A 27,981-nucleotide genomic window follows, 5' to 3' on the forward strand; every position below is an offset into this window, starting at 1 on the left:
GTGTGTGTGTGTGTGTGTGTGTGTGTGTGTGGGGGGGGGGGGGGGGGCTACTCCGTAAGCCAGCTGGGGGGGATGCTGGCAGGGCTCTGTGCAGAACATTAAGTCAGCCTCACCCTGCATGGAACCTTTTGTTCAGCACAATCCTCCCTGACCTGTTCCCCCCTCTCCCCTCCCCCTCCCTCCCCCCTCTCCCCCGCTCACACCCTGAAGCAGCCCAGCCCACACTCAGCTCATCAGCAAACACCTAATGAGCCCGCGTCAAAAAAACAGACCCCCACCCAACCACACACACACACACACACACACACACATATCCCTACCACCATAACCACCACACACACACACACACACACACACGCATGCACGCACGCACGCACGCACGCACACACACACACACACACACACACACACACACTATACTCCATCATCCCACACACACACACCACCACTATAACCACCACATACACACACCTCCACCATAACCACCACACACACACTCACACATACCACCACCATAACCACCACACACACACACACACACGCACACACACATATCCCTACCACCATAACCACCACACACACACCCCCACCACGCCCTCACACAGACACATACAGACGCATACAGACACACACACACACACACAGACACACACACACCCCTCCACCACCACCACCACCACCCAACTCTCTGGGGGCGCGGAGACGCACATCACAAGGACTGATGATGCTGCAAAGACCACAATAATGATAATTAACTTGGTGAATTTAGAAGATTATGCTGTTAATTAGTTGCAAAATAAAGATAAGTAATATAGCAGCAGATGGTTGAATAACACCCATGAGATGGAGGGTTATTACGCTGATGAGGTTTCCATGGCAGACATGAAATATGGATACGACTCGCCTTCCACGCTCCTCCACGCCCGTTCCAGGAGACTAATATCTCGCTCCTGCCAGAGAGGCTTCTGGAAGGGTATTACACCATAAACTCATTTGGTGGATAGATTGGCCTGGCGGAGGTAGCGGCTAGAATAATGTGGCCCTCTGTTTGGTTCTGTGTGAATGTGTTGAATGTGTGTCCCCACTCCTCGCTCGCTTGTGATTGGTGGAGACGGCAAGGTCCACTTCCTGCCCGGTGATTCACCATGTGATGGCGGTGATGCGTCCCGTTATGGAGAGCCGCTCCCTGGGAACGGGCGGTGGGGAGGTCGTCGTGTTGTGGATGATTTCACAACCCGGCAATCTACTTTACGATGTGTAAAACATGAAATACAAGATGGGAAGTATTGAAACCTGGGTTGGCCCCCCTTCGTTTTAATGGTTTTTAGCTTGTATTTGTACCCTTCATTGTGAATTATAAAATACACTCTGGTGTTCAACAAAGTTTTTTTTTACTGGGTTTTACTGAGGGGTTCTCATGACTATATTTTAGTGTTTGTGTAGATGAAGATGAAAAATGTAGTTTGGTGCAAATTAAACAAGTGGTGTTATAAGACATGTTTCATTGATTTGATTTAGGAAACGTAGACGTTCCACAATCACCATAGCAAAGAGGAATGTGATGCCAAATGTATTTATAGGGGGAGATTTGCATTTCTATGCACGCCATTCCCCACATTGCTCCGTGTCCGTTGTCCTGATGACCCGTTTTGTGTCGTCCCTCCTCAGGTGCTGAGAGCCCCCGTAGGCCCCCCGCCCCCTCAGGTAACCAACGGAGATGCTGGTGACATGCAGAGCAGCGCTGTCTCCCACACGGCCCCCCTACCCTGCTCCCCCTCCCAGGTCCCCCCGCTGGGTCCTGCTCTGGCCCCCCTGCTGGGTCCTGGCCTGGTCTCCTCGCTGGGCCCGGCTCTGGTCCCACCCCCAAGCCCATCAGCGGTACCGTCCCCGGCCCCTCTCGCCCTCCAGGCCCAGGCGCCTTCCCCAGTACCAGCACCAGTACCTTCCCCAGCCCCGGTCCACTTCCAGGCCCCTTCCCCAGCTCCAGTACCGTCTCCGGGCCCCGTCCCCCTCCCTCTCCCGGTCCAGCTTCCCTCCCCAGCTCCAGTACCGTCTCCGGGCCCCGTCCCCCTCCGGTCCCAGGCCCCTTCCCCAGCCCCGGTCCCGTCCCCGCTCCCCCTCCCAGTCCAGGCTCCGGTCCCGGTGCTGGCCCTCTCCCCCTCCCCGTCCCCAGCCCCCCTCCTACCCCCGCCTGAGGATTCCTGTCCCCCCCAGTCTCTGCAGCAGCCGGCCACCTCCACCACCGAGACCCCTGTGAGTACCGGCTTGGACAGGGATGACTACTCAGTAATACAGACAGTTAGTGAGTGTTTTGTTCATTCAGTAAACCATAAAACCATAAGTATGAGCACAGCCATTCAGACGGTTAACCATGAGCAACTAACTCCTAGTTAGTTATTACTAGTCATTAGTCCTTAGTTATTCATCTATTAACTCACATGTGCACAACTCTTAAGTACTCATTCATAGAGTAACCTTGTGCACATGCACACGTGTCCCATTCAATGTATAATAAATATACTGTATATAATAATAATAATGACAATCAATGTGATTTCAAGGTACCCAAGCCTGTATAAGACATATTCCACTGTCTATAATAACAACGATAATCAATGTGATTTCAAGGTCCACTAGAACCCAGGACAAGGATCAGACCTGTCTGTGTATCTGGTAATAGAGGGTCATGTGTCGTGTGCTCCTCCTGTCTCTGCGGTGCAGGCGTCTCCTGGGGCCCCTGCCCAGCGCACCCTGCCCACGGGGGGCCGGAGACGCAGGGCCACCAGTGAGGACCCCGACGAGAAGCGCCGCAAGTTTCTGGAGCGCAACCGGGCGGCGGCGTCGCGCTGCCGGCAGAAGAGGAAGGTGTGGGTCCAGTCCCTGGAGAGGAAGGCGGAGGACATGAACTCTATGAACGGACAGCTGCAGGTAGACCCCCCCCTCTGTCTGTCTGTCTGTCTGTCTGTCTGTCTGTCTGTCTGTCTGTCTCTCTCTCTCTCTCTCTCTCTCTCTCTCTCTCTCTCTCTCTCTCTCTCTCTCTCTCTCTCTCTCTCTCTTTCTCTCCCTCTCTCTTTCATCCTCTGTCTTTCTGTCTGCTCTCTTTCCCCATCTCTGTCTCTCTCTCTCTCTCTCTCTCTCTCTCTCTCTCTCTCTCTCTCTCTCTCTCTCTCTCTCAGCCCCTCACACATGTAGGCTAAGTAGGCCCTCTCTCTGTTTAAGTGGCTAATGAACGTGTCAGGTTAGCATGTGCATTAAAATGTTTATGTCTTTGTTTGTGGTTAGGGTTAGGGTTGTGTGTGTGTGTGTGTGTGTGTGTGTATGTATGTGTTTAAGGGAGCATATGTGTGATTGTACAACCGTGTGTGTGTGTGTGTGTGTGTGTGACTGTGCACTCATGTGTTTGTGTGTTTATTTGCACGCTTGTGCGCACACCTGTGTGTGTGCTTGCCCGTGTGTGTGTGTGTGTATGTATGTTTGTGGTGTGTGTGTGTGTGTGTGTGTGTGTGTGTGTGTGTGTGTGTGTGCATGCGCGTGCTTCAGCCTGGCACGGTGATGAAGCCATTAAAGGCGATTAAGGAGCGGCTCCGGTGACAGCGGTGTGTGCGTGAGCCCTCCACATCGACACCTCCCTGTCAATAAAGATGTATCCTCCAGATGTCAGCCGCGCACAAGCGTGTCCTAGCGGCTGTCTCCGCTCGCTGGATGGCCCTCGCTAAAAATCTCCCAGGGAAAGGTGTCTTTTTGAACCTTCATTTCGCAGGAAGCAATTAGGATCCAACGCTGACAAGTTCGAAACAGTTCATGTATCCGCTGTCTCTGTTGATAAGTGGGAGCTGGGGTGCGGCTCCTCCGTGTTCCAGACTATTAAATGAGACGTGGTGTTTATTTGCTTGCTGTCTTGTTTGTCTATGAAAAGCCTAGAGTTAAGACACGCAGGAGGACGAGGAGGAGGGAGAGGAGGAGATGGGGGAGGGGTTGATGAGGAGAAGGGCAAGGGGAGGGAGACGGCGTCGGAGAGGGAAACGGGCGGGTGTCATTAACATCAAAACACACGTTAGCGCGTGTTGGCGTGTCGGCGTGGGCGGCGGTAAACGTATGCAGGTGAGGCGGGGAGGAGGGACGGGGTGTGAGCGAGGGGTCACGCAGAGGGCGCCGTTTGTTTTCATCCAGCCGCTGGAACTCGCTGCTCCTGTCTGGAGATGCTGATCGCTGGCCTCCATTTTACTTATGAATCTTTTAATCAACAGCGGCGGGGGCCGTCATGTTGCCAGACGTAGTATAATGCCGCAGCCCAGCTGATCATCCAGAGCGCGGCTCTAATGATGCACAATTACAGCGACATCATCCCTTACTGGGCTCTTTTTAATGAGGAGGAGGCTGGAGCCCGCAGCAGCCCAGTACCCCACCCAGTACCCCCTAGCATCGCCCACACCCAGGACCCCACAGCCTCATCGCTGGGTTTCCAGCTTTTACAAACTTTGGAAGATAAGTTCCTACTTCAGGCTTTTCCAGAGGAAATGAAAACAAAGCGTATTAGGTTGGCCCGGGAAGTGCTACGCTAATTGCGCCATTAATTAATATTGTTTGTTGTGTGTATCGTAAGCCGCACCCACGGGGAAATATCTTTCATTGTTCTGTGTTACGGTCGTTCGAGCTGAAGGGAACTGATTTGTCGCAGATCTTTTTTTTTTGTGGTTCACATTTTTGTGCGCTTCGCAAATTCTCCAGAAGTTGGGCAACGACGTCCCGGCTCTCATCCATCGCAGGTGCGCTACCGTCCGTGTTAGCGAACCCAGCGCCCGACACGCTCACACTCTCCGGGTTCAGTCTGAGGAGCCCCCGGTGACAAGGCGCTCTTAAGTGGCGTTTTATGCGCGCTTGGAAAGTCTCCGTTTAATTTGGCCGCTCACAGCGGTAGCGGGAGTTGAGGAAGGCGGTGGCGGCGGGTGGAGAGGAGGAGGGTTTGTAGTTATTTTCATTTTTATTTTTTTTCATTTGATACATCGAGTCCTTCCAGCTGTGTTTAAATCTGTCTCCTAACAGCTCGGCGCTGCCAACAACAGCAACGCTAAGCAGATGGAATCAAATAAATTGGCTGCTCTTAGACTAATAGATGAAGCCATTCAGGGCCCCTGTTTAGAGGAGACCGCCGCAAAGAGCTTAAATCTGCCACGGGGTGTTCGGGGGGGCCCCTGGCTGCGCTAAACCTCAGTTAAAGTCACCTTCAGCATAATGTGGCGCTCTTTACGACATGAGGAACCCCCGCCGGCCCCCCGGGGAGCCGTCCCCGGCGCCGGAGTGTAAATCTTGGGAGGATGCGGGAGCACAAAGCAGAGGAGCCTCTGCTCCTCTGAATAACGCTCACCGCTCGGAGGCCCGTGAAGGTCCATGATTACTGCACAGGAAGCACGTCGTTTTGAGAGGGTGTCACATCCTCTTCTCTGTTGGCGTCCCAGTGTTCCTCTGAGTAGGGCTTTCTCTGCGTCTCGTCGCTTGTGGTGCAAAGGATTCTGGGTGAGGTTCTGTGAACGTTGTGCGTTAGGAGAGGAGCTGAGAGGCAGTCCCCATCCCGGTCTGAATGTCAATCCTTCCACCTTTCTTATGTTACTTTTTTTTTTTTTAAAGGGTGCGCTGTGAGAATGTCTGTTGCTGGTTGACTGAATCTGCCTCTGCGTGTTTAAGACCGCTCCTGGCTCATTTCTGAACAATCAGGGCATCTCTTCCCTGATTGGTTTGGGGAATCCTTCTTGCCTGTCAATCACAGGTCAAGAAATGCAGCACTTGATCAGGGATGTAGGGAGCGAGCAGAGTGGGAGGGGATGTTTTTAGTCTGCCTTCTGCTCTTTTCTGCTCTCTCACTTTCCAGCTCTGGGATCTTATAGCACCTTTTTAAAGTGTGTACTTCAGGCAATGACCAGCACAGGTCTTTAGCCAGACTTGTTCCTCTTGCCAGGTAGCTCCTCTCATCCGAGTTAACACAGATCAGAGGGGCTTCTTCCTTTTATGATGATCACTCAGACCGTCTATATGTTTACACCTATGGTTTTACACTACACTCACACCAGGCTTCTGTGTTGCCATTTAATTATGTTTGTCTCCCCTCTCTCTCCCTCTCTCTCTCCTTCTCCCTCTCCCTCTCCCACTCCATCTCTCCCACTCCATCTCTCTCTCTCTCTCTCTTTCTCTCTCTCTCCTGCCCTCCCTCTCTCTCTCTCCGTCTCTTCCCCCTCCCTCTTCCTCTTTCTTTCTCTCTCTCCCTCTCCCACTCTCTCCCCCTCTACCTCCCTCCCTCTCTCTCTCCCTCCCTCTCTCTCTCTCTCTCTCCCTGAAAGAATGAAGTCACCCTGCTGAGAAGCGAAGTGGCCCAGCTGAAGCAGCTTCTCCTGGCTCATAAAGATTGCCCTGTAACCGCCCTGCAGAAGAAATCTGGCTATCACAGTGAGTAATGTTTCATTATTCCCAGCCAGGGGAGGCCGGCGTAATACTTGTAAAATGAGCTATCCGGCTAACCGCCACAACCACATGTCCTGCTTATGGCCCAGCCGAGAGATATTGATGCATTAAGGCGTTTCCTGCATTTCCTGTTTCGAATCCTGGCAGGAAGTTGAGTTATTTGTCGGAGGATTCGTCCGCGGCGACGGCAATTGCGTTCCTTTCGTGATAGAATGTTATCAATTGAAATAAGACCACAGGTGTTTTCCGCAAATTACTTTGAGGCCTTACCTGATTTTTTACACACGTCAACAATAAAAATGTCAAAGTGTATTTACAGCTCGGAGGAGGAGCTGGGAAACCCGAAGAGGTGCAATGTGCAGGAATGCCTTCGGAATACTCAACTTCCTGTGATTAGATTGAAGGCTCCATGCAAATCAATTATAATGAGACCACTTTGGTAGATGTGCGTTTGAACCCCAAAAATAACACACACCGTTTTCCATTCAAATCAGGATTACCAGCACCTGATGATGTATTCAGAGTTATCTCAACGCCGGCTCCGGCCTGTCACTCCCGTGAACCGCACTCTCAGATGAGGATATATATTTCAATTTTCCCTGCACATTATAGCGCTGTATTGCCTGTTTTTTTATGCTCATTTCAAGTGCCCCGCCGCCCGCCTTCCCCCATGTTAATAACTGTGGGACGCCGCGCTATGCAGAGCGACATCTCCGACCCGCTCCCACCACTGCCGCTCGCTTGTATTGACAATGATTGCCTCCAAAATGAGTCCATTAAATCCGAGAGGCCGGCGCGACTGCGCTGCGCTCCTACCCGCGGGGTGACCACCGCCACCACCGCCGCCGGCGAGCCGCGCTAGTTCATTATGCACCCCTCCCCCACCGCTAACACTCCCAGTGACATACGTCACGGGTATTATGGGACTGATGGGGCTCCCGGCTGGAATGGGCTGTCACGGGCCCGGCCAGCTCATTTGCCGGTGTCTGGATGGTTGTTAAGTAGATCCTCCCCGCTGATGAATTGGGTCGTTCTAACTCAAGTATTTGCTGAGGAAGAGGGTGCTTCCCTTTTGGAAACCTTTTGTGAAATATGAGGTTTTTCCGCCCCCCCCCCCCCCCGCGCTCGCCGTCGCCGGGCCCCCCTGCTGGGTGGAGTACAGGCTGCCGGATCCTGACGCCAGACTGGCACGCCGTCGTCTGGCGGAGAGCGAGTTCATAGAGGAGCTGGTACCGGGCGCCTGCTCCGTGTGTGATGCTCTCATTTCATTAAGAAAACGCCAAGATTCGTATTAGATTCATACGGACTCATAAGGCAGGTGATGCCCGCGTCCCCACCTCACCAAGGCTGGTGGTGTTAGCCATACCCCACCCCCTCCACGCCCGGGTCTGAGCACTCTCCTCCCTCCTGAGGCAGAGCTGGCCTCCACACCTCGCTGGTAAATACCCTTCATCGTCCTGCCCAGGAACGGCACTGGCAGGTGGGCCGGAAATTACCCAGCCTGCTCCGGTCGACAAGCCAGGACATGCTTTCTGTTGGCAGCCCAACCGCTCCATCTGTTTACTGCCTGTGCTCGCATCCGAAGTCAGGAGGCGGGAAGGAGCACAGCGAGGCCTGGGGGACCCGGCGGGGCTGGTCATCGTGAAGTTGGCGGGCCGGGCGGACTTTAATGCTATTAGGAGTGATGATATGCACTTGAACCGCAAAACGCTGATTTACGCCCGCTGGCGTTTTAAGAAGGCAACGCCGCTCACGGCTGACGTTCTACCTTCACGAAATCATCCGTCTCCGGTCTGCAGATGCAAACGCCATTTCCCCCCCCCCATAACGCTGTGTCATGGCAACCTCCCCTTTCGCCACCAAGAGCCCGCTCCTCATCCTCGAAAAATACCGAAACCTCTGCGTTAATTATTTCAGCTGACTCCATATCATTAGCTATATTAATTATCATAGTGCTCCTCGTTCCGCGATGAGATGGAGCATGAGAGTCGAGGAGGGCTTTTTTGTTCTTCATCAGGAACCAATTAATTCAACGCAACTGCCGAACAGCTGGTGGCATTTGGACTCTCCGAGTCGTCCCAACTCTCCAGTGTGGGCATCATTAAAATCAGGTGCTCTAATCATCTGTCGCGCCAGTCGTTGGCACAGTAACAAAAAACAAATGAGGAGGCAGTTAGGGTAGAGGGGAAACCCTGCCCCTGAATGTACCGCGCCCTTACGATGTGGGTTTAAATTGACATTGGAACTTTAATTAAAGGAGGGGGTGGTGGTGGGGGGGGGGGGTGAGAGTTGCATTATGGGGATTAATCCAATGGTTGCACACGCAACATGCAAATAGCTGTTTTACATCCAATTAGGCCTGCGCCAGGATTAAACAAAACAACCCCTTTAAGTCCTCCTTGAATTAGCCTCGTAAACGTGAACTATCTCCTGAACGGGGGCCACTGATGACATCAGCGAGGCCGCAGCCAATCATCGCACTGCGGGGGCTCGGGCTGTCTGCCTGTCTGTCAGCTCGTCTGTCTCCCTGCCTCTGTGTGTGTGTGTGTGTGTGTGTGTGTGTGTGTGTGTGTGTGTGTGTGTGTGTGTGTGTGTGTGTGTGTGTGTGTGTGTGTGTGGTGTGGGTGTGTTTTTGTGTGTGTGTCTTTTTCTGTTTGTGTGCCTGTCTGTGTGTCTCTCTTTGTTTCTGTCTGTGTGTTTGTGTATGGGTCTTTGTATGCATGTTTGTGTGTTTGTGGGTGCATGCGGGCTGCGTGCACGTGCGTGTGCGTGTTTCTGTCTGTGTGTTTGTGTGTGCAGATGCGTCTGTCTGTCTGTCTTTCTATCTGTCTGTCTTTGTGTGTGTGTGTGTGTGTGTGTGTGTGTGTGTGTGTGTGTGCGTGCTCTCCGTGCGTCTGGGTCTGTGTGTCCCTGGTCCATCGTCCGATACCCGCGGCCCATCACCCACGCGTGTCTTACCCCCTCCGGCCCCCAGTCTCAGAGAAGGAGGAGAGCTGTGAGGACATGTCGGTCCCCAGCAGCCCGCAGAACGAGGCCATCCAGCACAGCTCCGTCAGCACCTCCGACGGCCTCAGCTCCGCCCCCTCTGCGCCCGACCGCCGCACCGAGGAGGGCCGGCCACCGGGGGCCGCTGCACACTCCCAGCCCTCGGGAAGCTGATCTCCTGCGTCGCCACGGAAACAACCGGAATGTTCTACGGCAGTTTGTGTTTTTCCTTGGTTCTGTTAACAGCTCAGCTCGGTTCTTCTTGTTTTTCTCTGTTATTTCTGTCTTTCTTATAATGATTATTGTTTTTTTTTTTCTATGTATGACTTATTTATTGATTTATTAATTATTTTAATTGAATTGCATATTCTGACTTTGATGATGAGCCAAAAGATTCAGTTGATTTTTTAATTGATCTAACCAAAGTTGTTGTGTTCATTGAGATTTGGTTTACCTTTGATTTAATTTATTCCCTCCCTCCTAAAAAGCACTATCTTTGTACTGAAAACAAATTGAATCTGTCACATTTTACATTTTGCACATTTTGAGCGTTGACGAATTAAGCCTTTTAAAGATTGACTTTTTACATGTGGGGTGAGTACTGGCAGCTTGTAGATGTAGAAGAAGCACATCACAAAAAATCGTAAATAAAATGAAAACCTGTTTTTACATGTTTTGCCGACTGGATGGTTGTACCGTAGTTAAATCAGTGGGTTGAATGTTGAACTTTTGCCTCTGCTTGTAAAATAGCCTTATGATGAACTGCACATGTAGAACTTGTACATTCATTCTTTCTCTTCAACCATGTCGGTGTTGACCATGTGCCATTGATGTTTTCTACTACTTAAAAACGTACATTTCTAACGCTAATTAGTGTTTCTTGTCGGTCTTAAAAGACAGTCCCCTGTGAGGAATAGCTTGATGGAGGAGAGGGCTTGCCTTTTAAACCTTTCTCTGTTCACTAAATGAAGGCTAATTGCTACGGTGGCCAACAGACAACTGAAGTTGGACGTTTTTTTGTTCTTGCTTGCTTTGAAATCTAGATTGTACCCTTTTTCTTTTTTTTTATAGTTGTAAACAGCAACATTGATGATGCGTTGAATGTGATATTCTGATTTCTAGGTGTCCTGTACATTGATTTTATAGGTTGACATGTGTCAGATAATCCCTTGTTAGGGGATATTAGGCCAATGAAGATTGGCATGAAGAATCATTAAATCTGTCTGTACAGATCTATTCCAGTTGCACACCTGTAAAAGCTTTCATTAATGCACTACCATTTAAGGGTTCAACTTAAATAGGATGATTAATATTAAAAAGTACTTCTTAGTAGACCTATTGTGAATTTAACAATGAACGACCATAATTGTGGGATCCGATAACATAGATAGTTTGGTTAAACTGCTTTTCTCTGGACTCAACTGGCTTACTACTGTGTAGTTTATTGAGATGCCAACACATTCTTTTTAACGTAGATTTGTTTTTCCTCTACCATTATGTGCTGTATCTGCATGACATAGAGATTCTGTAGGATAATTTTAACTGTTTATTTAATAATACCAGATAAATGAATAACATTGAACAACGTTTTCTTTTTCAACCGGGTTTAATACATGCTTTTGTTTGCATTTTACCTGCTCATATACCATTTTGCAAGTGACTTTGTTCATTGTGAAAGTTCTGTATAAAATATGATGAAATTGATAAGATGTTGTAATAAATCTTTTATTATCTCTCTAAATCCCCGGCGTTATATTTTTCAAATACATTAACCACAACTCACTGATCATTCAATGAGACGAAAACAGATATTCATGTTGTGTCAAGAAAAATGTCATTTGCGACACCCAACGTTTGGATTTGGAATAGGCCTACAAGCAGTGACCTAAACAATTTCTCGCGGTCTCTTCTGCCATCTGGTGTACAAAAAATAACCGAATAAAAGAAGTTAACTGTAATCATGTAATTCAATATTAAGGTAAATATACACAATACGTTTTTTGCATATAATGATTTCAGAGTCCTGATAATTATTTAAATTTTATTTTCATGATGAGAACTGATGATTTGACATCACATAATTATGTTGTTTGCCACATGTTATAGTCATACATATACATGTATTCGTCAATGACTTAATATTTGAATAGAGGCAATATATAGTATTTATTATTTAGTAAAAGTAATAATAATAGTAGTAGTAATAAGTAGTAATAATAATAATAATCCAAGATAAAATACTGAGGGATTTTAACTCGACATCAATGACCCTTCCTGTAATAGCGCTAAATGACCAGCAGTCGGCGCCATCTTCATCTCGTTCCTAAATAGTAATTGACTGACAATGGTTGTGTGTTGTTCTCTCTCTCTCTCTCTCTCTCTCTCTCTCTCTCTCTCTCTCTCTCTCTCTCTCTCTCTCTCTCTCTCTCTCTCTCTCTCTCTCTCTCTCTCTCTCTCTCTCTCTCTCTCTCTCTCTCTGTTCTATTCAATATTGCTTTATTGGCATGTTAAACAAACATCCCCCCGCTCTCTCCGTGTGCGTGTGCGTGTATGTGTGTGTGTGTGTGTGTGTGTGTGTGTGTGTGTGTGTGTGTGTGTGTGTGTGTGTGTGTGTGTGTGTGTGTGTGTGTGTGTGTGTGTTTACCACTGGTGCTGGCTCTCCTGAGTGGTGTCAAACTAGGCCAGCTTTGATTGCGCTCTGATCACAGCGGGTGGAATTGCAAATGTGTAAATATAGGTCACGCATCACGTGTGAACTATTATCATACAACTTTATTCATAGGGCGGAGTAAGCCTATATCCCCAGCGTCTCTTCAATGCCTTTCTTTGCCTCAGTATATTTTACACATGTTTATGTTTAGAGTAATTTATTTAACTTCTGCTCATTTTCCTTATCATTAATATTATAAATTGTATTATTACTCTTATTATTTGTACTATATCACTTTATTTGTATTATTTGTTTGTCAGTTTGCTTTTGGAAACAGCGCCCCCTTTGGCGAGGGGGAGACATGCGGTTGAAAACAAAACCGGCTGATTGCTTTCCGTTCCACGTTCTCCAGACGTGCTGCAGAGAAGGCTGAAAAGGCACATCTGGAAGCGTTACATAAAACCACAGCATCACCTGGGAAAAAGAACATTGCAGCGGTGAATAAAGCAGCTGATGTGATATCCGTGGGGGGTCTCCCTCTGCCCTCTCGGTAAACGAGCAGGAGAACCGTCGTCCCCCATCATGCTGCTCCTATCACTCTCGACAGGTACTTCGCCCCCGAGCAGATTGGCCCCCATCGTAATTAGGGCGAGGATTAAGTCCGCGGGGCCTCCTGTATACGTGAAACGTATCGTAAATAAATAAAGCTGCCACCTTGCTTGAGGGGGTGTCAAGAAGCGTAAATGTCTGGGCCAGCTAAAACGCAAAAACGCATGCTCAAGGCCCTACGACGCAGACCCTGGCTCCCCGGAGAGGCGTGCGGCTTTAAGCACAGGCTTTAACCCCTTTTATCTGCAGCCCAAGATGAAACAGCGTGATTTACATTTAATTCAGATTATGCTAATTCGGTTGGTTATGTCCCAACCCGAACCGTCCTCATTTGTGGACACAATGCGCTCCCCTGCCCGCAGCACCCTACCCTGCAGTGTATGCCCCCCCATTGTCATTCAAATCTCCCATCATATGTGTGCCTTGCTTCATAATTAGGCTACGCTACATGCATTAGTAATGAGATATACTAGACTGTATGTTCTGTGCCGGAGACAACCATTTTATTTTATTTTCGGGGTAGCAGCCCAGAACGTGCGACCATACTGGTTCTGTTGGCGCAGCCTCGTAATCGCAGGGCGGTGGAGCATACCCTGCTCTCTTGTGTTTTCTGGGGATTCTCTCAAGTTCTGGTAATTACTGAGAGTCCCCGAGCTCTGCGACCGCCCTGTAGATAGCGTGAGACACCGGCCCCACTGGGTGCACATGGTGATGATCTTCCCCCCCCCCTCTGGTAGTCTTGGCTGGTGTCAGCGCAGCCGGGCTAAATCAGCCTGCTAGAGCAGCAGGGGGCCAGAGTGTTTGTTGTTGTTTTTGCTGCTGTTTTGTTTTTTATTTATTTACGCCAAATCCAAAATGGCTCTTAAGGTCTTGTGTTGAGCAGAAGTAAGTTTTATTCCCAGGTGGAAAGGGGGTTCTCTGCTCCAAGACAGCTGGGTGGTTCAGGAACCCCAAATCTCTTTAGATGTCTGCGTCTGCTTCATTATTCATCAGCCAAACGCAAATGATGATTCTAATCAGCTTCCGCAATCTGCAAATGAGGCCCAATCATTATTAAAATACACGCAGTAAAGAGGCCTCCTCGGTGCCCTGGATGGATATTGCTCTCGTATACCTTGAAGATGAAATCTGCAGGAAAACGCTGATCAAAGCACCACACGTATATATTGATTTGGTTTCCTGCTTCAGCGGGGGTGGAAGGATGGATTTCCTGCAGAGTTTGGCTCTTTTGAAGTTCCCACCCCAGACCTCTTTATGATGTCTTTATATCATTATTACATTACATCCCTTAATTTCTATTAAACGCTCTTCCACTTTATATTCCTCTGTATTTAATGGGGCTTCGTCCTTCCCATAAAGCATCTGCTCTTGACATTGGGCAAAGCATTAAAACTGGCTGCTCCAACACACTGCCCAGCCCTCCCACCCATTTCCACCACCTGACATCCTCCCTCCACCCTCAGACTATACACCGACCCCACCTTCCCGCCAGCATCACCGCCTACCTCACATCCTTTCTATCCCCCTTACATTGCACCAATCACACCCACCACCCCCTACCCCAAACCTTCCTCCACCCCTCACACTATACACCAACCTCACCCCTACCTCGTATCCTCCCTACACACTCACATACACCAACCCAACCTTCCACCCAGCATCTGCCTCGCGTCCTCCATCCACTCTTACACTATACACCCAACCCCACCCTCCACTCAGGACCACCCCCTACCTCATGTCCTCCCTCCCCCCAACCACTCCGTCCACTTCCTCCATCCCCTGTCTTAACGCCACCCGGACCCTCCACCCCCCAGCCGCGGCCCCTCTGCGGTCCCCTGCTCTCCCCTGTTTCTGATTGCTCCTCCATCACGGCGGCACAGTGGTGTTGATTTATCGTCTCAGCGCCGCCGCTGATTCCCCTCATTAGCTTCTTCATTATCCTGTCCGCCGTCTCACGGCGCGCCATATTGTACCTCGCGCTTTTATTGAACCCGCTCCTGGGATTGTTTTTAATCTTTTTCTGTCTATTTCTCTTTCTCTCACTCTCACTTTCTCATTCTCTCATTATGTCTCTTTTTCTCTTTCTCTGTCTCTGTCTCTTACTCTTTCTGTTTCTGTTTCTTTCTTTTCTCTTTCTCTTTCTCTTTCTTCTCTTTCTCCGTCTTTCCCTTTCTCCTTCTCTTTCTCCGTCTCTATCTCTTTCTTCTCTTTCTCTTTCTTTCTCTCCTGTCTATTTCTCTGTCTCTCTTTTTCTTCTCTTTCTTTCTCTTTCTCTGTCTCTTTCTGTGCTGTCGTGTCGGGTATCTTTTTTTTGTGTAATTCATGGACATGTCTTAATTTTTTTCTTAAAACATCTTTTAGTAGTCGTTGTTTATAAGTGGTTGTCAAGGTTACATTTTGAAATTGAAAAAAGGCTCTAAGTATTGCCTGGGGCTTCTAATTTGTAACATAAGCCATATCTCCATCACGTTTTATGAGCATGCTGTGTGTAGTTCCTGTGTGTAGCTGTCTTGCTGTGATGATTTGTTGCATGCAGTTGCAGTTTGCTGTGTGTGATACTGTGTTGTTGTGATGCTTTGTGTTGTGTTTGGTGGCAGCTTGTTATGTGTTGTGTGTGTGATGCCGTGTGTTGTTTTGTGTGTTGTGTGATGCTTTGTGTTGTGTGGTTGCAGCTTGTCGTTGTATATGTGATGCTGTGTGCTGCATGTTGTGTGTGTGATGCTGTGTGTTGTGTGCGGTTGCAGCTTGTCGTGTGTGTGTAAGGCTGTGTGTTGTTGTGTTGTTTTGTGTGGTTGCTGTGTGATTCCACACAGCCATTTCAGGCTAGTTTCACATCATAAAACACACCGCCATTGTATTGTGCGTGTGTCAGATTCTCCAGTAGAAGCCCCTATTATGTAGGAAACCTCCAACATTCCTGCTCAATATTCATCCAGAGTGCTGGGCCATTGTAGCGCGTGGTGGGGGAGGGGTCTGCAGCCACGGCGGTGATGTGCAAAGTAAGCATCTGCAGCAGCAGCCTGAGCCTCATTTGTTCCCTCATTATCCAGCAAAGACACTCTGAGCACCTATCCAAGGTTAAACGCAATGCCCTCCTCTGCATTACGGACAGATAGATGGGCATCACTCTCCCGATCCACGAGTGTTTGTCCGTTTTAGGCGGGGGATTTATCGTAGATATTTTCATCATCACCATCAGCACAGTGATTGACTTTCCGAGCGCGGTGGGCTCCATTACCTCTAAACGTATGCCGTTAAAGAGGCTCGCCTGGGGGGCGGAGATAGAGTGGCCTAACCCGCTCAGTCTCACCTCACTGACGCCTCAAGTGGCTGTCTCCCCTGAATCCCCTCTTTCTCCTGCACCCCCTCTTTCTCCTGCTCCCCCTCTTTCTCCTGCTTCTCTTTCTCCTGCACCCCCACTTTCTAATGCACCCTCTTTTCATACTACACCATCTCTGTCTAATGCACCCCCACTTTCTCCTGCACCCCGTCTTCCTCCTGCTCCCCCTCTTTCCCCTGTACCCCCTCTTTCTCCTGCACCCCCTCTTTCTAATGCACCCCCCCTTTTCTCCCGCACCCCCTCTTTCTCCTGCCCACTCTCTTTCCTCTGTACCCCCACTTTCTTCTGCACCCCCTCTTCCGCCTGGCCCCCCTATTTCTAAAGCACCCCCTCTTTCTCCTGTACCCCCCCCCCCCCCCTTTCTCCTGCACCCCCACTCTCATTTGTTTCTGAGATGAACTGTTGATGGTTGTTTTAGATTCGTCCTATGAATGTTCTCATATTAGAGAAATATATTGTATATTTCTTTGGCTTTATGATATTCGGAACGGATGTCGTTAGAGCTTGCGTCGTAAAATATGGCATATTCCGACAGCATCTGTAGCCTATTCTCGTGTCCGACATTTTATTTTTACTGTGTTATAATGTTCATACTTTTAATTTTTACGGCTACATCCACATCTGTAACTTTCATTATTTTCCTTATATTTTCTGCTACGTTGACTCAAGTCAGTCACATTTTAATGGGATTTCCATAAATCTTAACGCCAGGATTTAAAGTAACTCCGGCCAGGCGTGAACCGGGGGGAAAAAAAGTCCAGATGTGTGTTGGAACAAAAGCTGCAGAGGCGTTGATAGAGGAAAGCTCCCGCGTTCAATTTCTTTCACAATTAAGCCAGAATTAAGCTTGCCTGGCGTTAATGGGATTAGAGGAAAAGGCCACAAACCCGCGATTTAACCGTTAAATGTTTAAGAGCAGCGGCTCGGTTAATGAGTTGTGCGCTCCTCAGAAGCGAGGCGGACCGTGACTCCCGGGTTCGGCGGGGCGGCACCAGGGACCGCCGCTCGCCCTTTTACTGCCAGCATTAAAGTCTGTCTTCTGCATCTTCTGCTCTTAAAATATATTATGGGGGTCGAATGGGGCGGCCGTAAATTCGGTGTGACGGGCCGACGTGAAGACGTAACCCCCCCCCCCCACCCCGTGTTCCTCCTCCCGCCGTGCAGCGGGCCGCTGGAATGGCGCTATAACAAATGTAATCAAATGACTCGGGCTGTTAATAATTCTTCTTCTTCGATGCTGGTTTTGCTTTATTATTTCCGTCATTAAAGTTACCCAGACTGTTCCTCTAATGACAACGTCGGGTGATGCAAACAAAATATAAAATAAAATGCTGGTTACATTTCTGTCTTAAAGACCGGGTAAACCAAAAATAATTATGGGTTTTGAGTTTATAATACCACAGGAAAATATATTATTAACCACCCTGCAAAATTTGAAGGACTAAAAAAATCGCGAAGTATATAAAATTATGCTTCAAAGTTGATGAAAAATGAGCAGTAATCCCTGGCTCAGGACGGTGGGGGCGTGTGCGCTGCAGGCCAGGAAACCACGCCCATCACCGGAGAGCCAACTGCAAACTGACAATTCAAACCAGACTCGTGAGCGGTAAAACCATAGACGGGTGAAACCACAGAATGCTAGTGCGCGGTTAATGTATTTATACCTAGAGGGCAGCAGGGGGCGGGTTTATGTGAGTAAGACCGCTTTACGTAACGCGGTCCTCGATGTAGACCCGCCCATTTTAAACCTGCACACAGAACATTCTCTGAGGCCTAGCTCCTCAAGGAAATGATGAATGGGAAAAATATTTTTTACATGTTTTGAGGGACACATTTAAGGCCTAATTAATATGATAAGAAGAAAAATACTGAATTTGGTTTACCCGGTCTTTAATGTTTCCAATATGATCGTTCATGTTTCGTGTTCATATTTATATTTGAACGTGGTCAATGACTTGAGAAACAACAATCTCTGATGTGGCTGTTCTGTAAAAAAAAAAGTATTTTAACTGCCTTTGTATTAAAAACCACTTGCAGACAAAAGGCAACATCTAGTCTGAGACCGCTGAGAACGATTACGATACAGACGCTCTTCCCATATCCAAACAACATGTTGGAAGACATTCTCAAAGGCAACACGCTCCAGCAGAGAGAAAACTAATCTATCTCTCAGGACTGTGTACATAGAGCGAGAGTGGGTGGGCAGTAAAGAAAACATCAGCATGCCTTCCTCTGTGGTCGGTGGCACGCCCGATGTCTGATGAAGGAACGCCTCTCTGTTGCAGGCTCACCTCCACCACCACCAGCTCCCCCCTTCCACCTCCACCACCACCACCACCTCCCCCCTTCCACCTCCGCCTCCACCACCCCCATCGCTGCGGAGGGGAGACAGCACTTTGTATCGTCATGACGACAGCGACGGCTCCTGGAGGCCATTGGATGACTTCATCGAGTGAAATGAGTGCATGTTTTTCTTTAAGTAAACGTATCAGATGCACTTGGATGCACTTAGTGCCCTTGAGGGTAACGCATAAACCGATTGTCATCTCCCTTCATCATATACCTGTAGCTACAGTATACCTACCCTTAAACACATTAACCTATATAGGGGTGGATCTGATCTGTGATAATTATAGTATACATGCCTCATGCCTTCTTCCAAGCTACTAACATTTCATTATTGTAATCGTATTCTTCAATGACCCTTTAATTGTGCTCCAAAAAAAACATTATTACATTTACATTTAGGGCATTTAGCAGCTTTTTTCAAAAGCGACTTACAATAAGTACATTTGTCAAAAGAAAGAGAAACAATATATCGCTCTCGGAACAGTAAGTATGTTCATAGAACATGCACGTGCAAGTGCAAGCACTAACAATTGTTAGGTTAAACTATTATAAAATAGATTTCCTCTAAAAATAACCTCTAAATTGTAAGATTCGGTCTCCAAACGTGGGCTTTGTGCTTCCTGGGTCCTGAAATAATGTCCATGAGGTTTGCACTGATATTGAATCCCCCCCGCCCACCTCACACCCCAGTAGCGGCGGCAGTGGCTGCTGCTGCGTGCTGATTGGTGGCTCTGATTAGCAGAACCTGCAGCTGGCTGCTTTCACCCCAGCACTTTAATTTAATCAGGACAAACAAAGACAACGCTAATCGCTCTTTTAATATTCCTCCATTATAGGAAGTGATGGCAAATTATACTGGTTCGGGGGGGGGGGGGGGGGGGGGGGGGTCCCTCCAGTCCTCACTGTCACTTTGTTTGTTTTGAATTTGTTGTTCTTCGGTTTTCACCGTGCATGTGAATGCAGGCTAAGATTAAGTGGGAAATGTACATTCTACAACATGTGCTGTAACATGTAAGTTTGAACATGGACCCTCCACGAAACACTCTAAGACATTCCAAAATAATAGTTATTAACAATATTTCCTCATTTCCGTTCTCTCTTTATTGAGTCAAAGGAAGATAGATTTCAGCCATAGCAGATTTTTTACCTTTATTGTCTCAGTGGGCATTTCAATCTATTTTTCCATTAGCTTTCACAGTTTGCATCCTTGTGTAAAGAACAACCTGTCACCAGGTGATATGGCTATAAGCCCTGGTCGCTATTGATTGGTCAGCACCCATGTTGGTGTTGTCATAGTTTTATTACATTTATATCTCTGTTCAAACATCCTCGCCTTGTTCACCGCGACTCAAATCCTTCCGCTTCCCCACCTGCTCAGAGTAGCAATAATGGGGGATTAGGGTGGCTCTATCGACATTTGATCTTTCCCCGCCTTACAAGACATGTCAAATAGTGAGGTTTTCTGTCAGGCCATCATATGTCTGATTTGACAGCTGGTTCTTTTATTTTGGTAACAGAATTCCAATATTCCTCTTTTCAATGGACAATCTGTTCAGTCCACACAGCTGTAGAGGAGGAGCCCATCTTTCTGAGGAGCCCAGAAAGATGGGCTGTATTGTTTGAAGTCTAGTTACATTTCGTTCTCCCATTTGGGGTGTTTACAGATGTATGTCTGCATTTTTCATTTAACTCTGAATTAGTGTGTGTAGCGCGTGTGTGTCTGTGTGTGCGCGTGTGTCTGGGTCTGCCTGTGTATGTGTGTGTGCATACTTTCGTGCCTGCTTCTGTGTGTTTGTGTGTGGGTGTGTGGATGTCTGAGTCTGCCTGTGTGTGTGAGGTTTTGTGTGTTTATGTGTTTGCCTGTGTGTGCTCAAATACATTACTGCCTGCCTCTGTGTGTGCGTATATACGTCTGTATTTGTGTGTGGTTGAATGCGTGTGTGTGTGTGTGTGTGTGTGTGTGTGTGTCAGCACTCAATCAAATCATAGCTTCCTGCAGTGAATTAGATTCCGATCTCCGACTCCATTAAGGCGGCTCCTCCGTCCATATCGCCCTGAGAGGCGGCGGACAGCCACAGAGGAACGGCTTCAGCTTTATGGCTTCCTGTCCGCTCGCACTCCCAGCCCAATCTACAAATAAACCCCCATTAATAATACAACTCATTGATGTTGTTTTTCACTGCCCGGTGTATCAGAAAACACTACAGTTGGCGGCACCAGGAAGTGAACCATGTTGTTATGACCTGATCTCTATAAAAAAAACATCACAGAAAAATAAAAGCTTCACATTCCTTCCCCCCTCCTTGAGGCTCTCAGTGTATATACGCCGTCTCTGCACGGCATCCATTAGGAACCTGTACCGGCCTGGCCGTTATTAAGCCAGACCACAGAGAGAGGGCTTTGAAGCCTCCGCTTCCCAGGGTCTTATCAGGACTGAGTTATTATTCATCCGGCAGACGCAAACACAGGCGGAAAACACACAGCACCACTAGCTCTCTTCAACTTTGGTGGAGGGATGGTCTTCTGGAGACAGACCTCCCAGCCAGATGAAGAGCAGGAAGAGGAGGAGGAGCTGTTTGGACACAAAAGAGAGAGATTGTCTTTGTTTAACAGGCCAAAGTGAGATTGCACTTTGAGTCTTGTAATCAAGAGCAGTGCTGCTGGCCCAGGCCGGCGGTACCGAACCTACTGCTTCCCCAGCAGGCCTGCCTGTACTGGTCCATTCACAAAACTAATTCAACAGTGTTGGAGAGAGTTGGAGCGGAGGTGGTGGTGTCGGGAGGTCTGTGTGTCGGGGAGGTGTGTGTGTGTGTGTGTGTCTCTGCATGCATGTGCGTGTGTTGAGCAACAACAAGCTCATTGTAACGCTGTTACATGACTTACTTTCTTGAACAAAGCGTGCTAATTGCTTCTGTGTATAACGAACAGAAAACCGTATCTTACCATAACCTTTTATCTTAATAATTCAATCTCAACCTCACATTTGGACAGGGCAAACCAACGTTTTTATTTTTTTTCTATCCATTCTTTCCATTTCCCATTTTTGCCCTCATTTTTCATGTGGGGCCTTTGATATGCTAACCAGCCGCTGCCTGAGACAACATGATCCATGGACTCTGCTGGGCCAGATGTCCACCAGCCGTTCTCTTATTTCCAAATCACAATGATTTGATATTCATGGCCTGGTGCCTGCTGATTGGACAACAGCCCCAAGCCAAATAACCCAGAGCAGCTGCTCTGATTGGACGGAAATGTATGCATTCCAAAATGCATTAAGCCCAGACGCTCTGGCGACAGCAGCAGGACCGCCTGGCAGTATGTATACAGTAATGGACTGTATGTATACAGCTATGAACCGTTTGTATACAGTTATGAACCGTATGTATACAGTTATGAACCATATGTATACAGTAATGCAACATATGTACGCAGTAATGGACCGTATGTATACAGTAATGAACCGTTTGTATACATCTATGGACCATATGTTTACAGTAATGGACCATATGTATAGAGTAATGGACCGTAGGTATACAGTTATGATCCGTATGTATACAGTTATGAACCATATGTTTACAGTAATGGACTGTATGTATAGAGTAATGGACCGTAGGTATACAGTTATGATCCGTATGTATACAGTTATGAACCATATGTTTACAGTAATGGACTGTATAGAGTAATGGACCATAGGTATACAGTTATGAACTGTATGTGTACAGTTATGAACCGTATGTATACAGTTATGAACCATACAGTAATGAACCGTACGTATACAGTAATGAACCGTATGTTTACAGTAATTAACTATGTTTACAGAATTAACCGTACAGTCATCAACCATATGTTTACAGTAATGAACCATACAGTAATGAACTGTATGTATACAGTAATGAACTGATGTTTACAGTAATGAACCGTACAGTAATGAACAATATGTTTACAGTAATGAACCATACAGTAATGAAGTGTATGTATACAGTAATGAACCGTGTGTATACATTAATGAGCTGTATGTTTACAGGAATGAACCATACAGTATTGAACCGTATGTATACAGTAATGAACCGTGTGTATACTGCAATGAACAGTGGGTATACAGTATTGAACCATGTGTATACAGTTATGAAGTAGCAGCAATGTTAGTGGTTGTATATAAGGTTTGGTTTGTATCGACATATAGACTTATACAACACAGTTCAATACAGCTGATATTCAGTCTTTCCTGTCCTGTGAATCTGCAGACCTGAAGAAATAGCTTGTGGTTTCCTATCTGATCACCGGTCATCGTGGCATGAAGGCTGAAACACAACCCTGTGGGACTCCTGGTTCCTCCTAACTGTCGGACTCATTGGGAGGTCTGCTGATCAGCCAACTATACTGTGTCTCCAACGGTTTGTCTGCTATTCACGCCTTGTTTTCTTATGACTAATTTTTGATGTGAGTCTACACAACAAAACTGCACTCGTTCTTTTTTTAATGCGGTAACACAGCCTAGCAATACGATGTATAATGCGCATTGATGTATGACTTACCAGCTTGCAAATACTTTAGTATTGATTTAATGTGTGTGTGTGTGTGTGTCTTTCTGTTTTGTGTGAGCTTCTGCATGTGTAGGTTTGTGTTTGCTTATGCAGTGTGTGTGTGTGTGTGTGTGTGTGTGTGTGTGTGTGCATGTGTGCATATGTAAATGTGTGTGGGTGAATGTGTTTGTGTGTGCTTCTGCAGTGTGTGCATGGATATGTTAATGTATGTCGGTGCACGTGTGTGTGTTTGTGTGTGCTTCTGCATGCGTAGGTTTGTGTGTGCTTATGCAGTGTGTGTGTGTGTGTGTGGGTGTACGAGTGTGTGCATGGATATGTAAATGTATTGGTGTACGTGTGTGTGTTTGTCCAAGTCTAGGTTTGTGTTTGCTTCTGATGTGTGTGTGTGTGGGGGTGTACAAGTGTGTGCATGGATATGTAAATGTATTGGTGCGCGTGTGTGTGTTTGTCCAAGTGTAGGTTTGTGTTTGCTTCTGATGTGTGTGTGTGTGTGTGGGTGTGTGGGTGTTTCTTTGCGCTTATGCTGTGTTTGTGTGTGTGTTTGCGTGTGTGGATGGATATGTAAATGTATTGGTGTGTGTGTGTTTGATCACGTGTAGGTTTGTGTTTGCTTCTGATGTGTGTGTGTGTGTGTGTGTGTGTGTTTGTGTTTGTGTGCTTCTGCATGTGTAGGTTTGTGTTTGCTTCTGCAGTGTGTGTGTGTGTGTTTGTGGGAGAGTTGGGGCGTGTGTGTGCAACGTGATAATTATTGGTTATGAAAGGCCTCTGGCTGGGAGCGTGAGTGGCTCCTCTCCGGGCTGCGGTGCGGAGGAGTGCGGAGCGCCGCGGTTGCATAAGAGCGGGAGAAAAGAGCGACGGACAGACAGGGAACCTCGTCATGATGTTCAGACGTCATGAATCCCAGCCCACGCGCTCCGACTGTTCACACGCAGGAGGAGTGAGTCACACCAAACTTTTGTTGAGTGCCACACAGGCGGAGGGAACACAACATGCAAAGGTGTGTTATGTAAATGTGAAGTTTCAGAACTCGATTGATCAAAGAGTGTTCTGTGGGTGTCTTTACATAATACCAGGACGTTACTCTACGTGAGGAGAACTGTGCTGAAGCTTCCTCCCCACTACTGATCCGCACTAATACATCAAACCTTAAATCAGTCCAATAGTCTTTTGATTGAATATGATTCCAACAGGGGATTTAATCCCATATATATACGTATATATTTCTTTTTTTTATAATAATAATGTTTGTTACTGATATTTTCATCAGAACTATTTCAATTTCCTCCTTTAATTCATTCACAGGGTATTAGCCAGCCTCTGCAGCGTTGTCATTTTCTGCGCATATATATTTCCCTTCCATTTGCTGTGGCGGTGCTTTCCTTCTCCACCTCATTTACTCGATCAATGGTGTTTCCCATTTGTTTTCTGACCTTCCACTAAACCCAAGGCAGTGTGACTCTGTGGTTCGTTTCTCGTGATGACGGCTAAAGATAACACACCGTTAAAGACTACGGCTGCGGTCTGCTTACAGTAGCGTGCAGTAACCATGGTTCTGCTCTCTATTCCTCTTATGTGGAATAGAAAACACACCATGTATTAGCCATCCCCCGTTCCTATGCATTCTAATCAGTGTGTGTGTGTGTGTGGTGCGTGGCGACCTTGCAGTTGGATGGCAGAGCGCGATAGCAGTCACGCCATACATCACTGTCAGGCCATAGACAGGCCCGCCACCGCCCCTAATCTGTTTGTCCTGGTAAAATATGGTGTCGTTTGCGTGGGGGAAGCTAGGCGCCGCCTGCAACACTGCCAGTGATTTTAACCTGGTTATTTTTTTTGGTGGGGTGCTTATTGTTTTTGTATGAAGAAGGGGGGGGGTTTGCCTGGAGATAGTGTCCCTGCCTTACCGCTCTGGTGTTTTTCTATCACCTGAATCCTTCTGTTTTTCAGACCCAGAGGTGTATTTTCGGGTGCTAATTCCTCGGATGTTGTCGCCTATTTGTGTGCCGACTTCAATGGCTGAACTGAGATGGAGAACTCAGCCCATCCGCTCTCAGGATTGGTCATTCAGGACAGGATTCAAACGCTGGGTGCCACAGTGGGGGGCTGTTTGTACTGGAAGGTGGCCTGGATCCAGGACTCCCAGTCCCAGGACTATAATGCTCTGGTTTTGCTTCCTGCGATCGCAGTTATGTATTCTAGGTTATATAATGTTGCGTAACGTCTAATCCTTACTTCGGTTCGAGGAAGAGGGAGAGAGTTATTTCTGTGCTCTCTGAACTTCTCTCGATATCTGGGTACACAAAGCCCTCTCTATATTCTCATCTGTTTTTCTGTCCTTCTCTCCTTCTTTCAAACCCTGCTTTGTCTTGTGCAGTGCAGTAAATCATCAGAGTTCATGAGAGTGAATGTCTGCTGTTTCCTTAATGGCCTGTTATGTGGATGCTGGGTCAGCAAAACATTAAAAGAACATTTTCTTACATAACGACCACTCTGACCCAGTACAAACCGGAGCCATTACCTCGTAGTGTGGCTAATGGCTAATGGCTCCGCTAGCTAGCCCTGTTTCTGTGGGTAGACAATGGAACAAACGGTATCGAGTAGGCAGGATGCGACCCCATTTGACAGTCTATTCTCTGTCTCTGTGATGTCTCCTGGATTCTGTACATCGTCCTCATTGCCTCGTCCCATTTTCATGTTCTTCTGTGAATATGAATGTATTCTATTTGGTGTTGCTTTGAATGTTCAGCGGATTTTCGCAATTTTAATAGCATCGTTTACATTTTATATTTAGGTAATTTAGCAGGCGCTTTTATCCAAAGCGAATCACAGCAAGTACATTTGTCAGAGAAACAACAATATATCTTGCATTAAAACGCTTCATGAATACATTCACATTCTGTACACCAATATTAAGAACATCCATAGCATAATAAATAAACAACAAACACACTTTGTCGTTTAAACTCATTGTTCCTAATGGAGCTGGAACCCTGGCACTAGAACCACAGAACACTACAACACTACAACACACACACACACACACACACACACACACACACAGCTCCCATGGTTCAGAGGATTTCACACGTCTCAGGCCGCGCACAGACGGACGTCTTTGTAGAGCGAGACGGCTGGAGGAGCGCCACGCCGCGCTCTCCTCCACTCCTCCTCGAAGCACCCGCTTGGGACGCGTCTCAGAAAGGTACGGAAATCAATCAGTGTCAATTAGAGGCGTGTTCAAAGCCAAGCCACATCCTGGGAGTCAAACGCTTTTCCTACACTTAGCAGCGGGCAACGCAATTACGCGGCAAAGCTTCCTAAAATGCCCACGTTTTGGGCTGGTGTTTGAAGTGGCCCGGCATGAGAGATCCCTTTTCAAGTTGTGTTTCTTTTATCTGACACACACACACACACACACACACACCACTTGGGTTTCGCCTGCTATGGAGAGGGAGGCATGGGTGTGGTGGGGGTGGTGGTTGTGGGGGAGGGGATGGGGCTGATCATGGGGTGGCCTGGGGGGTGGTACTGGTGTAGGTGAGGTAGCTTTCCCATTGAGCCACAGTAGCTTTCATCCGAAGAAGCAACGTCTGATCTTCATAGCGCTTGTTTTGTTCACCTCCACTGCGCCCACTTCCTCTTTTCTTTTGGATTTATTTTGATTTGCCTCTCTCCGTGGGGGGCCGGGGCAATAGCTGTCAATAGCCCCAGCCGTATGTATTGATTGGTGAAGCTCTGGGTAATATCTGTTTAACAGGCGGCTGACCTCCGCTAATCTGCTCTTCAGTGTGTGAACGTCCGTCTGTGAGTGTGAAGGGGGGCTGAATTGGGGAAGGTTATATTTGGTGCCCTCATTTGCATATCCTCTTCACTTACATAATTAGAAGCCCGCAGTGCAGGAAAACCTTCACACACACACACACACACACACATACACACACACACACACACACACACACGCAGGACACATGCAGGCAGGAACGCACACACAAACCCACACACACACAGAAAGACTTGAGCCGCTTGGAAATGAAGAAGTGTATTATATTATTATGACTATCAGCTGCTGAGAGGCACTGGCATGTGCTGTCTTTAAATGATAATGACGATTAGACAAAAGGAATTGCATGGTAGAAATGGTAGAAATGTCAATGTACAATGTCAGCTCATTTTATTTTATTTTACAGTTTGTTTGCTTGGAAGATATTTTTGGGGGTCGATTTTGTGTGACAGATATTTGCTTATCGATAAAACAGGAGCAGGTATGGAGCTGTGTAGAGCGGTGATTCCCCTTTGTGTTGTGAGATTTAACTCAAGTGTTTTTCATCACGTATTGAGAGTTGAACTCTGAGGGGGATCAGCACCACGCTCCAGTATAAGTGGTGCTCTGCGGCTTCCGCCTCGTTTATTACTTTCTTTCTTCAGTACTTCAGCAACACAAGCCGTTACTGTGGCAACTTGATTTAAAAAATCACCTCCTTTCTCTCCCTCTCCGTCTTTCCCTCTCTCCCCTCTATCTCTCTTTCCCTCTCCCTCTCTCTCTCTCTCTCTCCCTCTCCCTTTCTCTCTCTCCTTCCCCCCTCTCTCTCTCCCCCTCTCTCTCTCTCTCTCTCTCTCCTCCAACGGTCACTTGTTGTTGTCGTGCGCTGTGTGGACGGCAGCAGCCCACTCTCAACGCATGACTCATTCATTGCTCATTATCAACCCACTCGCAGTTCAGCTCTGAGCAGGCAGGCAGGCATTGGCCTAACTGGAAAGACTGGGAGGACTGGCTGTATGGAGGCAGGCGGTGGGGGGGTGGTGGCTGCTGCTGCTGGGGAACTCTAAAAGCGTGTGAGGCAGCGCTGTGATTGGCTGAGGTGATCCGGTTTAATCCGCTGCTGAATACTACCAGGCCCGCCTCCTCCCTGCTCCTCCCCCCTCCTCCTCTGCCTCCCCTCTCCTCCCCCCTCGCTCTGGCAGCATCAGACACAGTGCAGTGTGTCTCCCCCGTCCAGAGAGCATCTCAGAGCTGCACAGCACAGATAGGCTCGGAGCCACAACTCAGCCTC

At 47.7% G+C, this 27,981-nt stretch overlaps 1 protein-coding gene across 1 annotated transcript in view; it reads left to right on the top strand.

Annotated features, from left to right (window-relative positions):
- Nucleotides 1-11,079, top strand: part of atf2 (activating transcription factor 2) — a 16,052-nt gene extending 4,973 nt beyond the window's left edge. Inside the window, exons 7-10 of the mRNA XM_084478943.1 lie at nt 1,669-2,253; nt 2,722-2,928; nt 6,333-6,438; nt 9,428-11,079. Of these exons, the coding sequence (XP_084335069.1) occupies nt 1,669-2,253; nt 2,722-2,928; nt 6,333-6,438; nt 9,428-9,612 (1,083 nt within the window). The 3' untranslated portion in view covers nt 9,613-11,079. The remainder of the gene's footprint in view (nt 1-1,668; nt 2,254-2,721; nt 2,929-6,332; nt 6,439-9,427) is intronic.
- The last annotated feature ends 16,902 nt before the right edge of the window (nt 11,080-27,981 follow it).

This window comes from Micromesistius poutassou (assembly GCF_964030765.1).
Source record: "Micromesistius poutassou genome assembly, chromosome: 14".
Taxonomy (NCBI): domain Eukaryota; kingdom Metazoa; phylum Chordata; class Actinopteri; order Gadiformes; family Gadidae; genus Micromesistius; species Micromesistius poutassou.